The sequence below is a fragment of the Typopeltis vanoorti genome, chromosome 12 (assembly GCF_054136105.1).
Source record: "Typopeltis vanoorti isolate ZY-2024b chromosome 12, IOZ_Tvanoo_1.0, whole genome shotgun sequence".
NCBI classification, from domain to species: domain Eukaryota; kingdom Metazoa; phylum Arthropoda; class Arachnida; order Uropygi; family Thelyphonidae; genus Typopeltis; species Typopeltis vanoorti.
Genome location: NC_143560.1, coordinates 8,100,391 through 8,128,174, shown reverse-complemented (window position 1 = coordinate 8,128,174; position 27,784 = coordinate 8,100,391). Strand labels below are relative to the sequence as shown.

Sequence of the window (27,784 nt, the reverse complement as noted above, 5' to 3'; positions counted from 1 at the left end):
TTTCCAAACTTTTGGTTTAAATGAGAAGGAAGATATGGCTTTCTTTTCAAAGTCTTCAAGGAAGATGTTAGCTAGCACAGGGGACAATGGGCAACCCATTTATACAGCTTCTAGGGATATCCTCTGGTTCTCTCCTGATCTAACACCATTTGCTGTAAAACCTCTCCAACATTGATCCTATAACAATCCCTTACTAACTTATAGGTCTCTATCATATGACCCCACTTCCTTTTATCCACTAGACTCTGTAAATTGCATCTTCTCAACCTTTCCTCATATTCAACATTCCAGAGATCAGAAACTACCTTAGTAAGTCACCTCTGGACCCTTTCCAACATCTCTTCATCCTTTTGAAAACCAGGTGACCAAATCTGTGCACAAAAGGTCATGTGTAGCCTAATCAAAGCCTTATGCAATGGAATGAGAATCTCCTTACTTCTACAAGTTAGTCCTCTGCATCATTCCCAGAATTCTTTGTGTTGTCCTCACAATTTTGGCAATGTGTCCCCTTAATTTCAGATCCTTATCGACAATCACCCCCAAGATCTCTTATTACCTCCAGCAATGTATCCCCACCAAGCATAAATTATATATCCCATCTTTGTTTCCCAAATTTTAAAACCTTACATTTTGCAGCATTGAACTCAATCCCCATTTCCATGCCCATTCACTCAATTTATTCAAATCTTCTTGTAAGGCCACAACATCTCTACTTTTCACAGTTTGTCCCAGCTTTGCACCATCTGCAAAAAAAAAAAACTGAACACCCCCATCCAAATCTTTGTCAATATTGAATTAACATACAGATGTTATTCTTATGGTTATTATTTTAATATAACATAAAAGTCATTAAAAGAGAGTCATTAATTACTCTACGTGAATGTGTGCACATCTTTATGTTTGAACAGCAGTAGCAATGACTAGTCTGTGTCCTGAACAGAAATCAATCAGGTGTTTACCACTATTATTATTATTAGATTTGTTCTTTTCTCCAGATTTTCTCAAAACATTTTTTCATGTCTAGTATTCATTTCCTATTCTTCTAGTTAGATCTCCAATGATGACCAACTTTATGTCAGCTTCCTACCTTCTCTAAAAGATTGCAAAAAAAAAATTCACATCTTTCTTAGTGGAACCTGCTGTGGGACAATAGGCACAAAAAAGTCTCATCCTCCAATTCTACGTTTTGATGCTGCTTACCATTCCAAATTATTCTCGTGTTTAGTGTTGAATACTATAGCTTCTCCTTGCTTTCCTTGATCACTGTTGACAGAACATAACATCTCAGTGTTTATTATTTAGAATTAATTATGTCAATGTGATAACTTCTCTAATTATTCTGCCAGTTCCACTTCTTTTGATATGTGCTATTGGACTAGAGTTTGTTCCAGTAGCTGACTTTTCAATGTTCACTCTAATTATTGATAAGAATAGTTGTGAGCATTGTTTAAACCAGATGATGTCCCAGCTGGCATTAACATTTCATCTTGTACAATCACTATCGTTTGGTTTAAGCTAAACAGAATACAATTTGGTCAACTAAGTCCTAAGTTGCCATGCCTTCCTCATTTCTTCCATGAGGATGGCATGGCAACTTAGTCAAACACGGTCCTTAGCAAAGCCAATATTATTACTGTATTTGCCGGCATATAGGACGCACCCCCTTTTTTGTACACATTTTGTAGGAAAAAAACTTTATTATAATGAACTTACAGTATTTCAAATATAAAGTAATAAGTAGGTCTACTTTTAACAAATACCTAATCTAACTAGGAAAGAGTTCCCATCTTTTAATTGTCAAAACCCATAAATTCATCTCCAGAGCTAAATGAAGAGACACTTGAAACCTCTTCTAAATCAGAATCCGAGTCCTCATACAACAAACTGTCCTCTGTACCATCCAGTGCATTACTAATTCCACACTTCTTCAATGATTTAACCACTGTCTCAGTTTTCACAGCATCCCATGAAGCTCTGACCCACTCACAAACTTGTGAAATGCTAGGCCTCTTCCTTCTTCCTGATGGCATAACCTCAAAATCTGGAACAGCTAGATGCATTCTCACTTCTCCTTCATAAATCCGTTAAATGGTTTATTAATACAGACATCTAAAGGTTGAAGCTGAATAGTTAGACCTCCTGGAATTACAGCTAACTGAGATTTCAATTCCTTGAGTTTATTTGTAACATTGCTTGTTCTGTGAGAACAAAACTGATCCCATACTAGCATGGCAGGCTTCTTCAACAGTCCACCAGGGCGCCTAGACCAAATTTTATCTATCCATAACTTCATTCCTCCTCCATCCATCCAGCATTTTGCGTGAACATGTACAAACACACCCTTAAACAGTTTTTTCTTTAGGTAGTGTCTTCCTTTTAAAAATCAATAGTGGCGGCAATTTTGTCCCATCAGCACAACAGGATGAAACAACTGTGTAGCGAGTTTTTTCGTGCCCCGAAGTGTTAATAGTAACACTTTTAGTGCCCTTGGAATCTACAGTTTTGTTTGAGGGCACATCAAAAATCAGTGGAACCTCATCCATGTTTCCTATTTGCGCAAGTTAACATTTTTCTCTTTTCCTTGAGCTAATGATCAATTGATGAAATCCAATCATTTTTTCTTCATGTTCAGCTGGCATCATTTGTGATATTTTTGTTTTAGTCTGCATACATACTGGTTTCTCTTCATGAATCTTGAACACCATGATGTTGATCCAGTAAAGTTGGTGATCCCTCTGTTAGTGGCTATCGCTTTCACTTGATGAATAATCATTTTTGTAGACACTGAAAGTCCCGCTTTTCTGTGGTCTAAAATCCAAGCATTCAGTTCTGCCCATTTTGGAGTTCCACTTCGTAGATTATGTTTACTGTGAGTTGCTTTTTTTAAATCCTCTTCCTGATTCCGCCAAGTTCTTATCAGTTTCTCAGTTGGGGGTGGTCCGAAATGCCTCTCTGCCAAACTGTTTCCATGTTGTTCAGCACATGCAATCATATGTAGCTTATATGCAATATTGTAACAATGCTGACGTTTTTCAGCTATAATTTGTCAAGAAATTTAGAGAAAATTTAATGGCAGAAATTTATCACCATTCACAACAATTGGAAAGTTTAAACAAACAGGGCAACTGTGATCGTCGATGACAGCACATGTGCATCCACTGAACTCTACGTCAGTGTTTCTAAAGTGTGGTACGAGTGACCTTGGGGGTACGTGAAAGGTCTTCAGGGGGTCCGTGGCAATTTTCGGCTATGCATTAATGATGCATAGAATAAAATTCAATGTATCCGTGAAGTTCGAGATCGTAAAATGTTCCTGTTGTATCATTGAATAAGGTACAGAGACATCTGCAGGCTGTGCAATATGTTTCTCAACAAACAGTGCAATTCAAACAAGCAAAACCATATGTTGCTGGTGTAACATATGGTTTTGTTTGAGTGAACGTGTTAAAACGAAGAAATACATAGTGAATGTGTTTTAGATATTTCAATTGAGTTTACCTAGTAAGTCGATCTTCTGTGCTGCCAGTTCCCCGTGAAGGAATAAGACTTTTTTATACAATGAAACCTGTGGTGAATTCATGACTAACCAGTGATAAGTTGTAATACGTAAATGTTTCATCTCAAGTATCTTGGGACATCCTCAGTACAGTAATTCAAACAATACTAGGAATAACATACAGTTAGGGAGCATGATTACAATGGAATCTCAATGTGCGTCCAGTAGCGTGTTATAGAATTAAATTAAAATATAACTGAAAAAAAAAAAAAAATCTCATATATGAAGAGATTATTATACACAAATGAAGTTTTATTATATTTATTATAGTTCATGTCAGGCCGTGCCTTGTGCCTGCACAAGGCACAGCCTGAACATGAAAGTAATTTAAAATTCTAAAAATAATTATAACATTTTATGTAGAAAATATCTCAGGCTTAGTGAAAATTGCAAATTTAATTAAATAACTTAGCTTATTTACATACTAAGTAGACGTGTATTACAAGTATATACCGTATTTGCCGGCGTATAAGACACACTTTTTTTCTTTGAAAATAGGTCTGAAAAACAGGGTGTGTCTCATACGCTGATACTCAGTTTTTTATTATTTTAATTTCTGGAAATTTTCTCTGTTCCGAGTTACGTGATTTCTTTATTGCTTCCTTGTGGTGTGCGAGAGCATTCCAGTTACGTAGAGCAGTGTTTCTCAAACTTCAGACATCCGCATTCATATGATTGGTGCAGCATTAACAAAAGATCGTGCTGCTAAATGACAAAGACCAGCAGACAGTTGAGTTGAAATGCTAATTCTCTTCAACCGAATTCCTTATATTCGTGCTAGAATCTCTTTTTTAAAAAAGTGCAGATGCGATAAACTCATTCCAACGTTTGCAAAACTAAAAGAAGTCAAATCTCCAGGTGATCATAAAATCTATCGGAAAGTAAGCCATTCCTTACTACTTAATCAGTTACGAGTTTCTAAACATGAATTGGCAACAAATAATTTAAAAATTACGGAACTAGAAGCAGAATTATCAAATACGTTAAATCAAGAACTGCTACAATTGATTATCAGTACCTCAAAAAATTCGGGGATAAAAGCATTTGATAAAAGTAATATTAATCTACATAAAAAACACCTTAACTTGCTAAATCGATCTAAGATGATTACTTACAAATTACCGACGGAAAAATGGGTGGTCAACTTATCTAACCGTCCATTAACAGCAGATGAATTAAATGTTCTAGCAAGATGTCATAAATTTGCAATTCCACCTAAATGTTTTCCATATTTAGATTTTATAAAAAACATTGAGAGAAACAGCGGCCATCTTTTCAGTATTGAAGCCAATAGACTTCGTTTCGAAGTAGCAAAAATAATCTATGATGCCAAACCTTCGGACTTAAATATCCCGCCATCAGAATTGAAAGCTCTTACCTTCTTAAAACGTAATAAAAACATAATCATCACTAGTGAGCTGACAAAGGAAATACCATGATTCTAGATACCAATTCATATGACCGAAAAATGAATTTACTACTCTGAGATCAAAATACTTATGCCAAACTTGATTATGATCCTACAAAAAGACAGCTCAAGAAACTAAATAAGTTACTTGATGAAACCGCTTCCTTAGATGAAGAAACAAAAAAAAACTCAGAACATATCATGCTAGACCTCCTAGAATATACGGTTTACCTAAGCTTCACAAGAATAACGTTCCACTCAGACCCATCGTAGATTCTGTTAGCATCCTGACTTACAAGTTATCAAGATTCTTATCTAACCTTCTCCGTCCTCACATAGGCCACTCAGCTTCAATTAAAAATTCCAGAGTTTCGCACAAAATAAAAGACATTCAACCGTTAAAAACTGATGTTAATTAGCTTAGACATTGTCTCCCTCTTCATTAACATTCCTCATAAAGAAACAGAGTTATTAACTCAAAAATTTCTGTCTGATATTGTTGAGTTATTCAAATTTGTTATTACATCCAGTTACTTGACTTAGAAAGGTAAAATTTACAAGCAAGAGGAAGGAACAGCAATGGGGTCTCCCGTATCGCCAAACTTAGCAAACCTGTTTCTAGAATACCTTGAAGAAAAAATTTTCTTCAAGGTATTCTAGAAACAGAACCCAAACCAAAAATTTGGCTATGATATGTCAACGACGTCTTGGCAATCTGGAATCATTCCAAACAAGAATTACACTTGATTCTAGATAAAATAAACCTTCTTCACCCTTGCATCAACTTTACACTAGAAAAAGAATCTCCACAGGGTATATCCTTTCTGGGTTTACACATTCAAAGAAAAGAAGATGGTTCCATCGCCACATCTGTCTATTGCAAGCCTACATTTTCAGGTCGCAACATTCACAATTCTTCTGCTCACCATCCATCTAAAAAATTTGGCATCATTAAATCATTAGTTACCAGGGCACACAGATTCTGCTCCTCTGAAGAATCTCTAAACCAAGAGCTAGAAATAATCAAAAATACAGCCATACTAAATGGATACAATCTTAAAACAACTTAAAAAATCATCAGTCACTTCCCCACACATCAACCTAGACAAGAAGAAGCCCACAGGATTCCTATACCTTATGTCAAAGGCATCTCCAAACATCTTTCAAAAATTATGAAGAAATACAATCTTGCCACTACCTACAACCCCATCAACCAGATCTATAACTTGTTACTAAAGACAAACTCTCACCTCTGATGTTACCTGGCATGTATGAGGTCCCATGCTCCTGCAAGTTGTCCTACTTTGGACAGATAGGTAGATCTGTTCAGAAACGCATTTCAGAACATCAAGACCACATTCGTCTTTTCAAACTGCAGAAATCTGGCCTCGTTCAACATGGAGTTGAAAAGCCAAACCATAGGATCCATTGGGAAAAGACAAAAATTTTACATAGATCTTTATATAAACATGAACGTTTATATAAAGAAAGTGCTGAAGCCCTACTACACAGACCAAATTTAAACCACAACGATGTTCTTGCTATTTCTAAAGTATGGAAAATTGTCATACAAAATTGTGTAACATTATCTCTTCATATATGTTATCTTTTTTTTTTTTCAGTTATATTTTAATTTAATTCTATAACACTCTACTGCACACATATTGAGATCCCATTGTAATCATGCACCCTAACTGTATGTTATTCCCAGTATTGTTTTATTACTGTACTGAGGATATCCCAAGATACTTGGGATGAAATATTTAGGTATTAAAACTTATTACTGTGGGTTAGTACGCGTGTTTTTTAGTAATATAATTACATGATGCACAAATTCATTACCAGAGAGAAAGTTTCGTTTACTACTATGTAAAAAATGCATCAAGGTTAAGTGCTCTTCATTAAAGTTTCAGATTTCTCTAATTACATCACTTTTTCGAATAGAATAATAAATATATTCAGAGTCCTTAAGACAGAAGATGAAACTTTTGATTTAGCATTTCTTCGAATTGAAATAGAACGTTTGCTTAATATCTCTACTATGGCTGTCAATGCACAATATATAGCCTCTCGCAGTCAAGTCATCCCCACCTTCCTGCTATAGTCCGTTTCCACAACTGAAGTTGAGTTAGATGATCTCACATGTTGAGTTTTTCTCTCTTCCAAATGGAAACAAATCAAGATCACACACATAAATACTAGGTGGTAAGTGGAAAAGTGTATAAATGGGGGACTGTGTAGTGTGTGGGGAATAAGTATTGTAGATGGTGGGATGTATAGTATAGAGTGCCTCCTGTGCCGAGTCATTTGAGAGTTGGTTTTTTGATGACCTTCTCCATGAACTATGTCCAATTGCTCTCATTAGTTAGTACGCGTGTTTTTTAGTAATATAATTACATGATGCACAAATTCATTACCAGAGAGAAAGTTTCGTTTACTACTATGTAAAAAATTCATCAAGGTTAAGTGCTCTTCATTAAAGTTTCAGATTTCTCTAATTACATCACTTTTTCGAATAGAATAATAAATATATTCAGAGTCCTTAAGACAGAAGATGAAACTTTTGATTTAGCATTTCTTCGAATTGAAATAGAACGTTTGCTTAATATCTCTACTATGGCTGTCAATGCACAATATATAGCCTCTCGCAGTCAAGTCATCCCCACCTTCCTGCTATAGTCCGTTTCCACAACTGAAGTTGAGTTAGATGATCTCACATGTTGAGTTTTTCTCTCTTCCAAATGGAAACAAATCAAGATCACACACATAAATACTAGGTGGTAAGTGGAAAAGTGTATAAATGGGGGACTGTGTAGTGTGTGGGGAATAAGTATTGTAGATGGTGGGATGTATAGTATAGAGTGCCTCCTGTGCCGAGTCATTTGAGAGTTGGTTTTTTGATGACCTTCTCCATGAACTATGTCCAATTGCTCTCACTTCTGTTCTCTCTAAAATCATGGAGAAGGTCATCAAAAAACCAACTCTTGAACCATCTAGAGACATACCAACTAATCAGAGACCAGCAGTATGGAATCTGCCTCTCACAATCTATAGCTGATCTTGCTTTCACCACCCACCTTTGGAATCAAGCCATGGAAAAATTTGAAGAAACTCATGTGGTTGCCCTAGGCATTTCAAAAGGCATTCACAATAAGGTTTGGCAAAGGGGTTTGCTTAACAAACCACCATCCTATGGTCTGCTTTCCACACTCTGCACAAACCTGGATCAACTTTCTCACTGGCTACTCACTACGTATCATGGTGGAAGGTTTTATTATTATTATTATTATTACGGGCAACTCCAGGGAGTCATTAGACTCATCGAGGGAGGCCCCAAATCATTTTCATCACAACTATTCGACATTCATACAGTATCTATCATACCTCGCCTTAAACTCATTCACTGTCACAGCATCCACCACAGACTCAGGGAGCGCATTCCACTCATTCACTACTCTAAAAGTAAAGAACCCAGCTCTAACACCTTTACTAACCACACTTTTGCCCAGTTTCCATGGATGTCCCCTAGTCCTCCCACAACCAGCCCTGTTCTCAAAAATATCTTCTGAATTAATTTTATAGAAACCCTTCAGTAATTTGAATGTCTCAATCATATCTCCCCTCCTCCACCTATCAACCAATTTTTGCAACCCACAAATCCTCAACCTGTTCTCATACGGTTCATTCCACAGACCTGCTATCATCTTGGTCACTCGCCTCTGGATCCTCTCCACCTCCTCCCCATCAAGAAGAAACCTAGGTGACCAAATCTGAGCACAGTAGTCGAGATGAGGTCTTATCAAGGCTCGATACAGAGGAACAATAACCTGCTTGTCTCTGCTTGTCAACGTATTCTTCAGCAACCAAGTGATTTGATGAGCTGATTTGGCCACTTTTGCAATGTGTCCCCTAAATTTCAATTCCTTATCCACCAACACTCCTAAATCTCGTGCCTCATCAATTTCCTGGAGCACGGTTCCACCAATGCAGTAAACTGCCTCCCATCTTTTCACCCCAAAATGCATAACCTTACATTTTGCCACATTAAATTGACATCCATTCTCCCTAGCCCAGACCTCCAATCTATCCAAATCATCCTGCAAAATTTTGACGTCATCTGCATTCACTATTGCCCTACCCAACTTTGCATCATCCGCAAACAAATGAACTGTTCCTCTCAGATCCTTTCCTATATCATTTATGAACAAATTAAACAGCAGTGGTCCAAGAACAGATCCTTGTGGTACACCACTAGTCACAGGCCGTCTTGTGGACTCTACTCCTGAGTAAACCACTCTCTGATATCTCTCCGTCAACCACCCTCCTATCCATCTCACCAACCCTATGTCCATTCCCATATGCTGCAATTAATACTGATTAGAATTCCATGTGGTATCCTGTCAAAGGCCTTAGCAAGGTCCAGCAGAATCACTGTAAACCCATTACCCTTATCCAGTTCAGCCGTCACTGTGTTATAATACGTGAGCAAGTTACTGAGGCATGACCTACCCTTCACAAAACCATGCTGTCCCCGATACAGTATCCCATTTTCTTCTATCCAATCTTGTATTTTCCTCTTGACTATTTTCTCTAAAACCTTGATAATGATTCCTGTTATGCTGATTGGCCGGTAATTTTCAACAGCAGCCTTGGAACCACCTTTGTGCAGTGGAACTATTTTCCCCTCTTTCCACCCCCTTGGGACTGACCCAGTCCTGAGGCTCAAATTAAACATAATGGTCAAGGGCACTGACAATTCTTTTGCCGCTTCACGTACGACACGAGCTGGTATACCATCCAATCCCACAGATGTATTGACATTGAGGTTCTGTAACAGACTAGTTACCTCTACCTCATTCATCACAATTCCAGTATAAGCTGTTGGTTCCTCCATTTCCGCAAGGCCACCACCTGGATGATATACTCTTGCAAAGTGCTCGCTCAGTAATTCCACAACATCGACTGATTCAGTCGATGTTGTGGAATTACTCTCAGATTTCCCCCACCAATGCAGGAGTACCCAGGGTTCTATTCCTTCACCCACTCATGGTTGTGTATATAAATGACCTACTCTCACAGACTTCCAATCCTATCCAGAACTTTTGCTGATGACAGTACACTCCATTCCTCCTTTTCATTAACCAACCTTGTAGGGTGCAAGTATTAGAATCCTCAAGATCTACCATGAAAAATGACATGAACTGAGATCTAACTATATTCTAGTGGGGCAAGGACATCTTTATAAACTTCAGTGCTACCACCTCAGTCCTGTCTGATCTCTTGCAAAAACAGCTAGTATCCTTTCCCCCTTACCTTCGGTAACACTGAGATACCCAAACATAATTAGATTCATCTTCTTGGACTGACCTGCATCTCAGATCTTTCCTGGCACAACCACATTTCAACTATAGCTTCTGCAGCCACCAAAAATCTTGCTGTACATTTTTTTTTTAACACAAAACACTACTTCACACCTCCTAATTCTATACAAACCTGAAATCTAGCCAGCCATGGAATACTGCTCCCATATTTTGGGTGGTGCACCAAAATCCTCCCTAAGATTGCTCCATTCTATCCAGAAAAGGACAATTCAGTTAATTAATGATTACCTCCCCCTCTCTCATACCCACTTCAATCCCTCTCACACACACAGACGTTCAGTTTCTGCATCTTCTACAGATACTTTCAGAGACAGGACTCTTCTGAATTAGCCACTATTATTTCTCCACTCTCCTCCAAAATAATTAGACGCAAGAGCTACTGCTAATCAACACCCTTTTTCAGTCCATCTTGAAACTCACTGAGACAACTTTATTGCCTCCTCTTTCATTCCATCTACTTCTGTCATTTGGAACAGTCTTCCCTCTACCTTCCCAAAAGATTACAAACCTCAGTTGTTCAAGCAAAATGTGAACAGATTCCTCTTGTCCACACACGATACTAATGTGCTATAGGTCTTGTGGTCTTTCATGTGTGTGGATCAGATATAAAAAAAAAAACTTACGCTTAACGGATTCACCTTGTTAAGATTCCCTTTTCAGAATCCTCTATTAATTTATTCCTACTGTCAAGTTTTCACAAAAACTTCCTAAAACAAAATTCCCTGATCTGCATTCCATTCTCTCCTTTTTTTTCTCTTTTGTTTTTCTCCCATAACTCAGGTACAGAATGCTCTGTTAGCTGTCAATCACTCATCAATCTCCTCAGTGAGCATGCATACTTCTTCCCATAAGAGGCAAGCGAGAGGATATACAGTAATGACTGACATGTTGTTGTTGGGGAAAAGAGAATGTGTTTGCGATGGACAAATATCACTATACCAATTATGAATTACAATACAGAACATTGAAATTATTTCAACTCTCAGATATAGTAAGTGCAATCTGAAATACTTTACAATTCATTTTAGCATAAATATCAATATCTGGCACATCGCAAGTGCTGATTATACATAGTTACGAAACCAAAATTAATAAAATACTAACAGAGAAACAATTGTAAAAATATTCATAACTATAAATTATTACTATTTTTCCAGACTGACAAATGACAGCCACTGAACTGTTGATCACAAAAAAAGTATGCCCGATTAAATCGTTGAAAGAAGAGTTCGATATGCATTACGCAAGCCAACTGAGCCTTTGGAGTGGAAAAGACGAACATGGCGATTTCTAAGGAATGGGAAAAAAAAGTAGAGGGCAACATCTACTGTCTTTAAGAAAGAAAATATTCTATCATAAGGAAAGAGCAGGACAAAGCTGCTATACAATTGCTTACAGAAGTTGGGAAACAGTCACTTGACAATCTGGGTTTAAAAAGTTTCTCATGAAAAATGAATAGCAAAAATTTTTCTAACCACATAAGGTGGCTAAAGTAAAATTAGTCTTTTCCATAATTTTGAATCAGAAATTGATCTACAAGAATTAAATGGCATTGGCATGGGTCATATTCTTTGTTCAACTAACTTGCATTAATCTCCAGAACCACATTATTAATTCTTCTCTTCTTCTTCTACAGCTTCTCCCACTTAAGTGGGGTCACTGTTTGTAATGAGTCTCCTCCACACCTTCCTGTCTTGGGCTGTCACCACATCCTAGTTCTTCATCTTCAAGTCCTCTTCTACCAGCTCCCTCCATCTCTTCTTTGGCTGCCCACGCTTCCGCCTTCCTTGCACATCCATCTGCATGACCCTTCTTCCCACATATTCGTCCTCCCTCCTCATCACATGACCAAACCATCTCAACCTTGCCTCCTGTATTTTCGCTCCTAAGTTAGTAACTTTCACTGTTCCCCTGACATGGTCATTTCTCAGACGATCCTTTCTGGTCACACCGCACATCCACCTAAGCATTCTCATCTCTGCTACTTCCATCCTGCTGATGTTATTTTTCCTCAGGGCCACAGTTTCTATAGCATATGTCATAGCTGGCCTCACTACTATCCTATAAATTTTGCCTTTCAGATTGATCGGCACCCTCTTATCGCACAACACTCCAGCCATCTCCCTCCAGTTCCTCCAAACCGCTTGTATCCTGCACCCCACTTCCTTCTCAGCTCCTCCATCTTCTTCCACTGTTGAACCTAAGTATCTAAAGTCTCTCACCTTCCTGATGACATTTCCTTCCAGCTCCAGATCTGTCTCCTGCCGCCCACTGCGCAACACATATACTCTGTCTTACTTCTGCTCAGTCTCATACCTCTCTCTCTTCCATTACTTTTCTCCATCTTTCCAGTATAGTTCCCACTTCTTCTCTTGAATCTACACACAGCAAGATGTCATCTGCATGCAACATTGTCCAAGGCACATCTTCTCTCACCTCCTCCATCACAATATTAAACAGAAATGGACTTAATGCTGACCCTTGATGCAAGCCAACTGTTACTTGAAAACTTTCTGTCTGTCCCAAACAGGTCCGAACACTTGTCTTCACATTTCTGTACATTTCCCGCACCAACCTGACATATTTCTCCGGCACCTTCTTCTCCCTCAGACACCTCCAGACTTCTTGCCTTGGCACTCTATCGTATGCTTTCTCCACATCAATAAATGCCAAATGTAGCTCCCTTTGTTTCTCTCGATATTTTTCTATCATCTGTCGTAACCCAAAGATAGCATCTGTTGTTGATCTACCAGGCATGAAGCCAAATTGTTCCTTTGCAATCTCCACCTCCTTCCTCAATCTACCATCAAGAACCATTTCTAGGATCTTCATTGTGTGGGACATCAACTTTATTCCTCTGTAATTTTTACAGTCTTGTGCATCCCCTTTACCCTTGTAGATGGGAACAAGAGTACTCTCCCTCCATTCCTTGGGTATATTTTCCTGTTGGCAAACTTTCATGAACAGGTCCCACAGCAGGTCAATTCCCTCTTCCCCCAGTGCCTTCCATGCCTCCACTGGAATTCTGTCAGGGCCCACCGATTTTCCATTCCTCATTCTCTTCATGGCCTCCATCACTTCCATTCTACTGATGTTCTGCACCATCCCCTCAGAAGGCTGCCCATCTCCTCTGTGAGTCCTTGCATTTTCCTCATTCAAAAGTCCCTCAAAGTATATTTTCCATCTGTTTCTTATGTCCACATCCCTCCATAATACCCTTCCTTCAGCATCTTTGATCTGCCTCACATGCAAGATGTCCTTTGCTACTTTATTTCTACATTTCGCTAGTTGGTAAATTTTTCTCTGTCCTTCCTTTGTTTCTAATTGATCATACAGATCTTGATATGCCATGGCCTTCGCCACAACTCTCTTGGCTTCTTGCTTTCTCTCTTTGTACACCTCTCTGTCCTCTCCCACTCTTGACTCATCCCACTTCTGCTTTGCCTTCCTCTTAGCTGTCACTGCCACTTGTACATCATTATTCCACCACCAACCCTCCTTCTGCTCTCTAATCTTTCCAGATGTCTCGCCAAGCACCTCGATTGCACAGCTCAGGATTACTTTTGAATTATGTTTCCACCAATCTTGTACACTTTCCAGTCCATCTGAAATCCTCTCTAACACCCTCTCCCTAAAACGATTCCTCACACTCTCCTCTTTTAAGCGAAACCACTTAATTGTTTTCATCCCATGGCATCCAGAAGTTCTTATCTTTGATCTTATTTTAAAGGCTGCGCACAGCAGTCGGTGTTGTGCTACTTGATCTGTTGGAATTACTTTACAATTTGTCACAACCTTAAGATGTTTTCTTCTAGTAAAAATGTAGTCAATTTGCGAGCTGTTGTTACCACTCTTAAATGTTATCAAATGGTCTTCCCTCGTGTAGAAAAACGAGTTCACAATTGCCAGATCAAACGCTACTGCAAAGTCCACAACCCTCTCTCCTTCCTGGTTCATCATTCCCACTCCGTGGCCACCATGCACCCTTTCACAGTCTCTATTCTGTCTTCCTATGTGCCCGTCCAAGTCTCCTCCGACAATCACCATCTCATTTTCTTCCAATTCCCTCATTTCTTCATCTAACATGTTCCAGAACTCATCTTTTTCCTCTGCTGTACAACCAACTTGTGGGGCATATACACATAATACGACCACTCACTCTTCTCCAAGACCCAATTTCATTCGCATGATCCTGTCGTTCCTTCTACCCACGGCCAGTATTTCACCCTTTGTTCTGCCACACACCACAATTCCTACACCATTTCTTCCCTCGTTATTCGCTCCAGAGTAGAACAATTTATATCCATCTCCCAGTTCCTTTGCCTTTCCCCCTTGTCTCCTGCACACATAAAATGTCCAACTTCCTCTTCCTCATCATGTCTGCCACCTCTCTTCCCCTTCCAGTCATGCTTCCAACATTCAGTGTTCCCACTTGCAACATCCTCTCCGCCTGCTGGGCTCGCTTCTTTAACCGCACCCGCCCTTGATGCGGTAGCCCTCGTCCACTTCTCGCAGCTGTAGGGCGATGTGGCTGCGCGTCGCTTAAGGGGTACGCCCTAGCCCTTATATCATTTTCTCTTTGACTCAATCATAGTTTGAGTTGGCACTGAAGTTTTCCGACCGGATGCCCTTCCTGACATCAACCCTCGCATTTATCCGGGGTTGGGACCAGCACCTATTGAGGCTAGCTTGCCTCCTTCGGTGGCTGCATAAGACGAAATGACTTAGCAAGATAGGAAAGACTCACCCCTAGCCCTCGAATACTCTAATAGCATCAGGGGGAAGGAGCAAGGAGAGGAGAAAGAAGCAAAGAAAGAAGAGGAGGGACCAGTCTAACCACATTATTAATGAAATAAGAAAATAATCTGGTTGATAAAATTACGTTGATCAATAAAATTTCATTGATGAATAGGTCAAGTTGTGTAATAATCATGTACATTCAAACTTGTGTACATGCACAGTGGAATAAGCTCAGCTGAAAATTTCTTTTTGGAGTGTTACTGCAAAAGGGAAATTAGATTCTCTGCTTGACCGAGTGATATGGTATGACAGAAAACTATTTAAAATCTCTTAGCCTGTGTTACATCTCATGATGCAACTGTTGTGATGGCTGTAAAAATGGAGTTACCAAACTAATGAAAGGAAAATTTCCTTCATGTATCATTGCATCAATCACTGATTAGAACTATCAGTTAGTGAGATACCATGAAATCCATTGCAGGTATTAACAGATTTAAAGCATTTATTGACAAACTGTTATGTATAACATGTCAAAAAATTACAGAATTGAAAGTGTGTACAAACTTGCATGATACAGAACCTAAAAATTGGAAGAATTTTATGCACACAGTGGTTGGAAAGTTTCCAGTCTTTTTTGGCTGTTTAAATAACTACAGTGTTATCAAATTATTTCCAAGAAGCAAAGAATGATTCAAATAGACAAAGAAGGAATATGCATATTATGACGGACTATTAAAAAAAATAAATAAAAAAATATACATAAAAAAAAATCAGAAACACAAACTTTATATATTAAACTTAGGTTTACTGTGTGCCGCTCTTCAAGAATTATCAGACCTAAGTCTTTGGCCTTGCAAGAATGCAATCTAGGTCTGTATAAAGTGAAAAAAAAAAAAAGTTGTACATTTTAATGAATGACAAACACAGTTCTGAGACAAAATTACAAAGATACTGCCAAATATCTAAGATTTCAAGCAGTTTCACTTCACAGGACAGATTACAGAAATTATTCTCATTTTTTCTTGCTAGCAAAGAAAATTGTTTTTATTTTTCAGAAATTTTCACTTTTTCTTGCTAGCAAAGAAAAAGTACTGGCACTTTTTTTAAAATTTTTTTTACAAAAACATTTTCAAATTCAGTTCCCTAAAATATAACTCAGCAGATGTGATCATAGTTTGACCATTCTTGTTGCATTATATTGTTCAAAGACATGCCAGCAGAATGATTTGAACAGGCTGAAATTGTAGGCAAGTGAAAATGGCTTGTCAGTTCAAGTTGGCAAATGCAAAGGTATGCCCTCTGTTGTGATAAGATAGATATCCAATGGTATACTATATTAATGGGATTATGCTACAAGAAACTCATCACCTAAACTTAAGAATTTAGCAGACAAGAAGGTCAGGCCATATAACAAAGACTGCAAATACAGCTCAGAGGATAACTGCAATTCTGAAATGAACACTGACATAAGGATAAGGAAGCTACTTTGCCTCTTTACAAGTCTCTGATCTCATCTGGACAATAATATGCAAATGTGGTCTCCTGGTTTCCAAGGTGATGCAAATATACAGTGGAGAGTAAAAAAAAAAAGGAGTCTGTTCAAGATGATATCAGGACTGTGGAATATAGATTATGAAGAACAATTGAGAATTTGTGGTCTGCAAATACTAGCAAACAGGAGAAAGAGGAATGACATGGCTGTCATTCCTCTTTCTACTATTGGAAGAATTTTACAAACTTCTAAAAGGGTCACACAGGATGCCAGCTGATGGAATTTCATTTTATGAGGTGATCAGCATGAGCATATAAAGTATAGACAAGAAGGGTGAGCTCTGTGGTAAAGAAGGCCAAAGCCAATTATGAGAGAAGGATAACTGATGAGGATAGGGAGAAGATAAGAGGTCTTCCATGGAAGCTGATTATGAATACAGTTAAAAGGTTGAGAGCAAATTTTTTTCTCATAGTTATGCATGAATGAATGGCTTGCCTTTGGAGGTGATGAGTACGGATACTATGATTAAATTTAAGGAGGTACGATGGATGGTGCAAGTGTATATGTGGAATTAAAAAGAAGGTGATTATGAAATGAGATGAGGAGTCAGCTTTCAACAGTGCCATCACATAAGAATTTGGAAGGGAGGGATGTTCATGGTGCATGCGAGGTGGTCAAGGGATGTTTGAAGAAAGCATAAGACTGTAAACCCAGCGTCAGAAAGACAAATCACGTAGGAATTAGAAGCTGAATGAATAGAAACATTAAGCAGAATGTTGCAGATAAAGAAAAAGCTGGAGAGAATAAACAGAAAAAGGTGATCAGTATTACAAGGTATAGGCAAGAAGGGTGAGCTATATGGTAAAGAAGGCCAAAGTCAATTATGAGAGAAAGCTAGCTGATGAGAACAAGAAATCCAAGAGTTCTTTTGTTATGTGGCAAGTAAAAGCAGGAAGACTTTAAAAAGTGCTGATGATGGAAAGGTAAGTGAAGCAAACTAAACAAGTTGGATTACTCAGTGATCATTTTGCAAGGGTGTACTATGTAGATAGTGATGTTGCAATAATAGATGTGACACTAGAGGTCAAAGAAATGGAGATGCTTAGAATCTGCAGAATCTCAATGTAAATAAAGCCATGGGATTAGATGGTATATTGGCCCATGTATTACAAGAATGTGCAAGGGAATTATCAGCTCTGACCAAGCTGTTTAATTAAGCCTTAGTAGTGGGAAGACACCAATGGAGTGGAAAGAGTGCAAAATAGTTCCATTGCATAAAGGAGAGTTCAAGGTAGAAGTATCAAATTATAGGCCAATCGGCATCTCACGAGTGGTGGTTAAGGTATTGGAGAAATTGGTGAAAGACAAAATTCAGGACTGGGCATTTGTTTATTTTTTATAATAAAATGACAATGTAGCTGGATAAAAGAAATGACTACTCAGTGATACTGCTAGACTTTTCAAAGGCATTTAACAGAATTCCACATAGAATCATGTTGCATAAAATAGAGTAAATGAAGATGGAGAAGTTGAGTGCAGGTGAAGCAGGTGACTAGTGACGTGCTACAGAGCTCAGTAAATCAATAGAAAATGATTTGACAAGAAATATTCAATTATACGTAACATTATACGTGTGTGTTGTTACAAAAAGTTTTTGTAATCTCCGAAGATGTCTCTGTGATGGAGACGAAATATTGGAAGTATTAAAATTAGTTTTAATCCTTTCTCAGTGCTGTTAATATTCCATTAAACCTCTAACATAAAATATTAAATTGTTTGCTGGCAATAGGTGAACAGTGCTGTTGAGATCCTGCAGATAAATAGACTAGCATTATGGGCTGCCAGTTTAATGTGGCCAAGTGAAAGGTGATACACTTTGGGAAGAAGACAAACTGCATACTGTATTGATGAAACTGAACTACAGGAAACTGATGGGGCCAGAGATTTGGGGAGATAATTGTAGGCAGGGAGCTGAAGTTTAGAGGGTATATTGCGCAAAAGGTAGCTAAAATAGCACATCAAATTGTGCAGTTGTTGAATAACACACTAACAAGTAGGGACAGAGAAGTTATTGTTCCCCTTTATATGGCTTTAATAAGGCCACATATGGACTACTGGGTGCAGATCTGGTCACCCAGATTCCATGGAGATGAAGAAGTGATGGAGAGGACACAGAGGAGAGCGACAAAAATTGTGACAGGTCTATGGAATGCTCCCTATGAGAATAGACAATTTTGTGGACTTCAAAAACTAGCTGATAGGCAAAAAAAGAGAAGAACAGATAGAAGTTATTACAGGTTTTTTTTCAATAGGATTTTATAGGTGTGGTTAGCAAAAGTACTAGGACTAGATTTTTTTGTTTAGAGGGTAGTGAATGGGTGTTGCCAGAGGTGCTTTGTCAGGGAATGAATTTAAGGATAGGATAGGTATTGTGTGAATAATGGATTTCCCTCGAGTCTTTTGAATCCATGGAGATACTTATATAATAATAATAAGTTGTAAGTAGTTACTGAAAGTGGGATAGAATTCTCTATTTGGATCTATGTTATTTAACTAATATATTAGTGATACTGAGCAGCAAACCAAACTCAAGGACTGCATGCAGACTGTTCACCTAGTAACTGAACATTTTACAGGCTGCACTTTATGCAGCCTGTAAAATGTTCCTTCCAAGGGCTAAAACAGCCCATGAGATCTTTTTAAACATCATTAAACTATCTATGCATTTGTCAGATGATTTTTTTAACAGGTGATTTTTTGCTTTTTTCAATGAATACACTGAAAATTATTTGCATCCAACTGAACTGCTATTAAACTTTTGAATTTAATTGTAGTAACTCCCAGGATTGTGGCAATGATCAGGACAACAATAAGGCACCGATCAAAGTACATCCAGAGCAAACTTGTGTAAATATTTGGTCAGCTGGATTTTGAGAAGATGAAACTGCTTACTTAAAGTCTAAAGTAGCTTGAGGAAGTTTGTTTGTTCTCTAGCCTAGAAATGAAAACATTTCATGTGCAGATTTATGTTAAAAAGTATGAGTGAACTGAAGCATGACAGTAAAGTTTAAAATAAGCCACCTACTTGACAGGATTGATACTATTTCTTGTTGGGTAGAGGTCAGATTAAAGGAAGTTATGCATCTAAATACCTTATTATTTGCAAACAACTAAGTGATATTTGGAACAGTGGATGACACTACAAAAAAACTGTATATAAACTGAATTTAATAATCAAACAATGTAGTATGTCAATCTCTTATTATAAGCTAAAACTGTGGCATTCAAAAGAAAAATGTCCATCTGAATTAAAATAGTAATAGACAATGAAGACATTTCTAACAAAATTAACAAATTATACAAAGAAATGGAATAATAAACAAAAAACATTAAGAACAGCAATAGTTACAAAAAAAGCAGACTAAGAATCGATATTTTATCAAAACCAACATTATTACATGGCAGCAAAGCATGTACAATAACAGAAAGAGATTAAAAAAAGAAAAAAAAAACGATTCATTGCAACAGAAATGAAATATGAGAAGCATGTTTGTTATACAAGACTAGATAAAAAGAAAAGTGAATAGCATAAGAATAGAACTACAAACCAAAAAGGTCACAGAAACAGACTGACCAAATGCTGGGTAAAGACTGAAACAGGCCATGAGGGGGGAAACAGAAATTTCTCTCTGGAAGTTGTAAAAAAAAAAAGGGGGGGTTGTGAATAAGGGGGGATTCATTACCTTTATTTTTTGCATGGATAATAGGACAAGTTTCAAGCAAAGTATTACAAGTTCCGTGATCTGAGTGAATCTTCTGTGATTACTCTAGTGACTACCTGGCGGCTTGAATTAACACAGCAACAGATATTTACCATTCAATATCTGGTGCATACTACAATTTGGCATCTCTGACGGTTAGTCAATTAATGATGGTTGTAAGTTGATCATGATCAGTCACAGCACATTCAAGACAGTGAGTAGATATTATTGCAATTATCACTAATTGAAAAAAAAAAAAAACGGAAGAACACTTAAGTGAGTGATTTTTTTTCTTTCTTCAAATTGTATAAGATATCTATAAGAGTCAATTCACAATGACCAAAGGTTAAAGAATATTTGTTTACTATCCACTATGTTCGACATCTGCATTACTTTGCATAAATAAATAAATAAATAAATATATATATATATAGCTCCATTCTAATATGGAAAGAAGTAGTTAGGTCACATTCGGTGCCCGATTTGAAATCGACAGCTTGCTTATATATTTTACATAAACTGACACCATCGTATTAATCATACATCCGAAGCTTAATCAAACTTCGCAATGAAGATCTGCGATCAGAAGATTAGTCCATCGTTTCTCATGATTTTATTTCTCAGTAGATGTAAGACGATGACTTGCTTTATGTTTCCACGCTACACAGCAAAACTGCCTCTTTAAGCACAAACAGCGTGAAGAAAATGTATCTGCATTTATTACCCACTATCGCACTACTCTTAATAATTCAGTTCCAAAAAAGGTATCAAAAATAACCACTTCAGCACAAACAATCTGTTATTATTATTACACAGCACCACCGATGTTTAATGTGATATTCCAATTTCCATTATTAACTATATTCAGATGTTACAAAACTGACAAACGTGCGATCTAAGTGCCATATAGCTTTAAACTTTTCCTTTTAAATAAATACATACACCAAGCATACACATTTGAGATGTCACAAACCATTTAACATCTTAAAATAGCTTACCGCAAACGGATTGCTGTCAGACATACTACTAGAATGCACTGGACTCGATATTCTCTTGAAATAAATATATTACTACCAAACCTAGGTGTTATTAAAATTCCTAATTTTTCTTATTCTACGGGAATAAATAGACATTCATTATTATGCTACTAAGAGCGTACTATCCACAAACTCAACGTTATATAGTACAAAATCTACTAAAAATCACAAGATGACAAAATACTCGGGAACGAGAGTGTGGACAGATGCCGTTTAAAGTTTTTACTGCAATGTTTCAGCTTGTTTTCATTTTAATAGTTTATGTTTATGGTATTGCAGTTTACAATAAAATAATATGTTGGTAATAGAGTTCATTTTTCAATTTTTAAAAGCTAAGGCGATTAACTGACAGTTTCAGAATTCACGTGATCAAAGATGGGTGACTGAGAGGTGTTGTTGATTTAATCTAGGCTCGCTGAAGTCACGTTTCGCAGTATTGTATATACTTTGTGTGGTTATTTTATTGTGTTACAACCTTTAATTTTGAAAGTGCAAATCATGTCCAGTAACGGGGTATATGCGAATGATCGCCCTCCTTCTTCAATAGAGGTTGAATTTGCCAGTGACCCAGCCGCTGGTGGATTTTTCGCTTCCGATTTTCGAAAGTATATATATGATTATATGATATATGATTTATTAAATAAATATGATTGGCCATGCTCACAGTCATATCGCCAATATCTGCCTAGCAAATAACAATACAATTTGAGTTGATTAATAATTTTATTATAGCAGCAGATTTATTTGCATATTGTCAATGTTGATCACTGACTATATTAATTGTATAGGCGTTTATTATTATTATACAAACACTTCCTGGAGTCAAGATCCATCATTTCTTATTAGAATAAGAAAAGCATTTCAGGCTTAAAAAAACGTTATATAAGATTGTGTAGCCTTGGGAATACATATATATATATATATATATATATATATATATATTTGTGCGCGCGCGATTGGCATACTACTAATGAAACTATGGTTTGATTATAAAGCTGGGTTTACAGGCTTTAATTTACTTAATAAATTAAAGTTTTTCAGATTAATATCAACACAAGATTTTTGTATTTTTTTAATCAATTTCATCTTTTCCTTATGATTTCGAGAAACATAAGATGATTTGTCATTAACATCCAATTAATATTCTAATAGGATAGTTAATTTTGTATCATAGGCTGCTATGGCCATTGGGATGGAGCCATCTTAACTTTCTGAGCAAAAAACTCTGCCACCGCTCTGAGACTACCTCACTGAAACAAATATGGATATTCATGTCTTAGATGAGTCATACTGGATCTTTCCAATGAAAGAGCACTATCAACTCAACTATTGAGGTTGTTTTTATTTATTTTTTTTATATGACTTATAAGGGTCATATAAATGCATTAATATGAGTGGTCCAAGGGTTAGTTAATTAAAAAACATGGAATGTTTTCATCTTACTTCTAGCCTCAAATAAGTGGATGGAAGTAGTGGTTTTATATTGAAGACTTCACAAACAATCATTCCACAGTGGGACATTTTTTAAAATTTTTTATATGATATCTCTACAGTGGCACACCCAGAGGGGGGAAGGCCAAGGGGCCCTCCCCCCCCCAAAGAAAAAGGGAAAAAACACTAGAAAACTTTCCAAAAATCTTTTCCTAATTAAAATTCATTTTTTTAAATTTATGTTGTGTCTTCTATTTCTATACTACTTATGAATTAGCAATCATTGCAGATATCGTATGCGAGATGCGTAGTGTGTATTCTCAAATCATCAGCTCAATTCTCCCCCTTCCCCCAAGATTAAACCCTGAGTGCGCTACTGTATCTCTATATATATTAAAGGTCATGAGACCTATAACACAACCATGCTATGTGTAGGCAAGTGATTAAGGAGAAAGAAGTAATTTATTAAAAAATTTCTTAAAAAGCTTTCGGATTGTACTCTTTGAGAAAAATATCATGGAGAAGTTGTTCCAAAGAATAGAGATAGATGGAATAAAGGAAGATACAGTTCAGTATGTTTGGTGTTGGAAGTGCATGGATATTGATTAGTGGCTGTTGTAATTTTCACATGATTAGAGAAATGGATAGTGGCTAGTACAGTAGAGCAATGCCCAGGAAAGTGCAGTAATCTACCATTTATATGACCACAGTGGGACTGTAGAGACTTTGCTGTTCTGATAAGTGAAGTACTATTACATGTGCACTGCAATAAGTTAATTGACATAAGTCAGAGTTAGTTGAAGGGTTATTGTTTTGAAAGTTGAATAGACAGTAGATTACTGTATGTATAGAAAATACATAATGTAGAAGCAGAGTGAGTGCCTATGGAAAAAGTGACTGAAGTGAGTCTATAATAGAATGAGAGGGAGGGGATACCTGTTAAGTGGATCACCCTCTTCTCTTTTTTTCAAGAATTCTTAGGGAGGTTTTGGATGAATTACCCAGAATGGTGAGAACAATATGGGAAAGTTAGTCATATCTAAGGCGTATAAAGTGTCAGGAGAAGTAATGTTTTGAATGAAAAAGAATTTTTTTTTTTTTGAGGCTGAGGATGAATGATTAATATGTTCTTGTTATAGTTTCTTGTTCTGATGTAACAGTTAGTCCATGAAGGGAGAAACTGATCTCAAAAGGATATCAGATCATTATCAGAAATAAGTGGGAGCGAAGTAGGAGCTTTCTTATGGATAATAAGAGGACTCAGATTTAACAGCATTGAAATGGTATGGAGATCAGTATTTAAGTTATTGGTTAATAGTGCTTAAAAAATTCTGTACTACCTTGCAAGTCAACTCAACATATCACTAGTCAGGTGTCAACTTGGGTCACCTAATGTATAATTATTATTATTATTAACATTTGACCTCCATGGAGTCTCATTCTGGGAGGTACATACTATTGCACTCAAAGCTCTTCCAACCATGCCTTAAAGCAATGCATTCCACTCACTAACCACTCTCTATGTAAAGAACCTTCTTACTTCTCTGTGCACACCCTCCTTATACAGTTTCCAACAATAGTCTCTTGTTCTATCCCCCCTTCTCAGAAATAAGTGGGAGCGAAGTAGGAGCTTTCTTATGGATAATAAGAGGACTCAGATTTAACAGCATTGAAATGGTATGGAGATCAGTATTTAAGTTATTGGTTAATAGTGCTTAAAAAATTCTGTACTACCTTGCAAGTCAACTCAACATATCACTAGTCAGGTGTCAACTTGGGTCACCTAATGTATAATTATTATTATTATTAACATTTGACCTCCATGGAGTCTCATTCTGGGAGGTACATACTATTGCACTCAAAGCTCATCCAACCATGCCTTAAAGCAATGCATTCCACTCACTAACCACTTTCTATGTAAAGAACCTTCTTACTTCTCTGTGCACACCCTCCTTATACAGTTTCCAACAATAGTCTCTTGTTCTATCCCCCCTTCTCCCATTCTTTGAAAAATCTCTTCCATGTCAACCTGATAACAAAGCCCTGACTAGCTTATATGTCTCAATCATATCCCCCCCCTCCTCCTCCTCTTCCTCACAAGGCAGTTTATATTCTCTCAGTCTGTCCTCATACTCTACATTCCACCGCTGATCTATAATGAGACCTATGCAGTATCCATAGCCCATAAAATTACGTGTACCACATTAAAAATGAATTTATTATACAGATATTTCATCTTATGTATTGTAAGACATCAGCAGCATAAGCAGAGAATAACAATAATGATTTTGAATAAAGAAACATGCATTACATTGGACTCCTACTTATACAGTCACATTTTCACAGGTTAAAAATCATTGGGCTGAAAATAAAAATTAGATAACTTGAGTTTGGTCAGCACTTTTGTATCTATTATAAATTAGTATAAATAAATTTACACTATTATAAATGTTCATGTTTATACAGGGATCTGTGTAACAGTTTGATGTTTTCCCATTGGATCCTGTGTTTTCAATCCCATGTTATACTAGGCCAGATATGTGAGGTTTGATGACCAGATGTGGTCCTGATGTTCAGAGATATATTTATTGACAGATCTTTGTTTGTCTGTAGTAAGACAAGTTGCACAAACATGGTACTTTGCATTTGCCAGATAGCATCATTGGTGAGAGTTTGTCTTTTGGAGAAGACAGCAGTCTTGAATTTAGTTGATGTGTTTATAGATAGCAGTGAGTTTATATTTTCTCATAATTTTTGTCAGCCATTCAGAGAGGCCTTTAAATATGGTATAGGAGTCCTCTACAGAAGAGTTATTAATTATTTTCTGATTTGTTCTTGGATTATAGTCATTTTGTAGAGCAGTTTGTTTGATAGGTTCTGATTCTTCTTTAAGAGATCTGTCAGAGGAACTTCTGTGCTCTAGACACTAGGGATTTTATGATGCCATGTTTTTGAGATAGATGGATAGATAGTGGGCTGATGTATTGTGGATACAGTGACCTGTAAAAGTTAGTTTTTGGTACATTAGGTGGAAATTGATCCAACTTGTTTCTATTGTATGCGTACATCTAGAAAGAAAATTCCATTTGATGGTTCTTTTTCTAGTTTGAACTTAATACAAGGATGCAGGGATGTTGATTTTTTTGTAGAAATGGAGTTCTGATTCTGTGTGACTCCAGACTGCAAAGACATCATCTGTGTACCACAGCCAAATTGATCATTTTGGGTCAAGAGAGAAGATTCTTTCCTCTAGGTGTGTAGGATAAAAGTTGGCTAGGTTAGGTGAAAGTGGTGAGCCCATTGCAGTGGACAAAACATTAGAGATACAGGTGATGGGAAGTTGACACTGGCATCCCCCATGCAGAGTGAAATGTACCCAAACCGAACGCAGATAGTAAATAGGCAGACATCAGGGCTTCCCAACAGTGTATCACAATCAATGAACATGGGTAAATGTGGTGATCTTAGCAACTTTAATCATCGACGTGTTATCAGTGTGAGACAAATAAGTCATCTTATCACCCAAGTGGTAAGAACTGTAAGGTTCTCAAGGGCAACCATATCAATGGTCTACTGCGAGTATATCATCAATGGACATACCAGTGAGCAAGTGGTGACTTACCACATGCCATTGATGAACGGGATTGATGTAGACTGTCCAGGCTTCTGCAGGACAATGGCAGCACAAATCACATCCAATTTCAGTGTTGGAGAACCAAGCAGTGTCAGAGAGAAAATGGTACCTCGTGCCCTGCATATCATGAGTTACAGGAGCCGATGCCCTAATCATGTACCACTGTTGACAGTTTGTCATTGGGCATTGTGCCTCGCCTAGTGTCAGAACCATCAAAACTGGACCTCTGCAGAGTGGTCCAGAGTTGTGTGGTCTGATGAATCTGTTATCATTTGTACTGAGCTAATGGGAGGGTGCAGGTGTGGCATCAGCAGCATGAGACCATGCCCCCATCTTGCCAGGTCAACTGTGTTCAAAGAGGTGGTGACTCTGTAATGGTTTGGGGAGCCTTCTCATGTGACACATTAAGTTTCTTAGTGTGTCTGGAGAGGGCCTTAAACACTGCAAGCTACCAGAATGTGCTGGCTGGTCACCTGCACACTTTCATGGCCTTTGCTCATCCTGCAGCTGATGGTCTGCTTCAACAGGACAATGTGCTGCACCACTGGTCCGCAACCTCCCAGGCATGGCTTGAGGAACACTCATCTGAGTTTGGAACCATCCAGTGGCCCCTAAGATCCCCGGATTAAAATCTGATCAAATGTCTCTGGGATGCTGTAGAGTGAGAATTCAGATCCATGTATCCAGGACTGACATCTATGGCATTGTTGTGGACAGTGCTGCAACAGGCAAGGCTGGAATTACCTCTAGCAACCCTCTGGTATCTGGTGGCGTCAATGCCTCGGAGAGGTTATTTGTGCGAAAAGTAGACCGACATGCTATTACGTTGGTATCTCTAATGTTTTGTCCATTGAGTGTATAAGTTCATGCTAGAAAAAAGTATCAACAAATGGAATTTCCTTTCTAGATCTGTACTTCCAGCAGAAACAAATCAGATCCATTTCCACTTCAGTCTGCCGAAAATCAACTTTTACCAATATATCCATAATATATCAGCTCACCATCCATCTCAAACATATTATTATTATGTGACACCTCCAAGGCCTCATTACAAGAGAGCATTCTACTCCACTAAACTCTGCTACACATAGCTATCTTCCCTGCTGCTTAATTCTCCTACTACATACAACTATCATCAACACCATCTACTGTCCATCATCACCACCAGTTTTTTGTCTGTGAATTTGTGTGTTTTGAAGGCCTATATGTATCTTTGAGCATCAAGACCACATCTGGCTCATCAAACTTCACAAATCTGATCTGGCACAACATGGGATCAAAAACATTCTTGTTTTCCCATTGGATCCTGTGGCTAAACTGTTATATAAATCCACTTATAAACAT

General features: G+C 37.5%; 2 protein-coding genes across 3 annotated transcripts in view; one reads left to right on the top strand and one right to left on the bottom strand.

Moving 5' to 3' along the window:
• The window catches only part of LOC150100565 (secretory carrier-associated membrane protein 1-like), a 138,618-nt gene extending 117,093 nt beyond the window's left edge, over window positions 1-21,525 (bottom strand). For both annotated transcript variants that reach the window (XM_090402138.1, XM_090402139.1), the window contains exon 1: window positions 21,337-21,525. In XM_090402138.1, coding sequence (XP_090258264.1) covers window positions 21,337-21,360 — 24 coding nt within the window. In that variant the 5' untranslated portion in view covers window positions 21,361-21,525. The remainder of the gene's footprint in view (window positions 1-21,336) is intronic.
• Window positions 21,526-21,606: 81 nt separating this feature from the next.
• The window catches only part of rb (adaptor related protein complex 3 subunit ruby), a 482,738-nt gene continuing 476,560 nt past the window's right edge, over window positions 21,607-27,784 (top strand). The window contains exon 1 of the mRNA XM_090402121.1: window positions 21,607-21,980. Coding sequence (XP_090258247.1) covers window positions 21,874-21,980 — 107 coding nt within the window. The 5' untranslated portion in view covers window positions 21,607-21,873. The remainder of the gene's footprint in view (window positions 21,981-27,784) is intronic.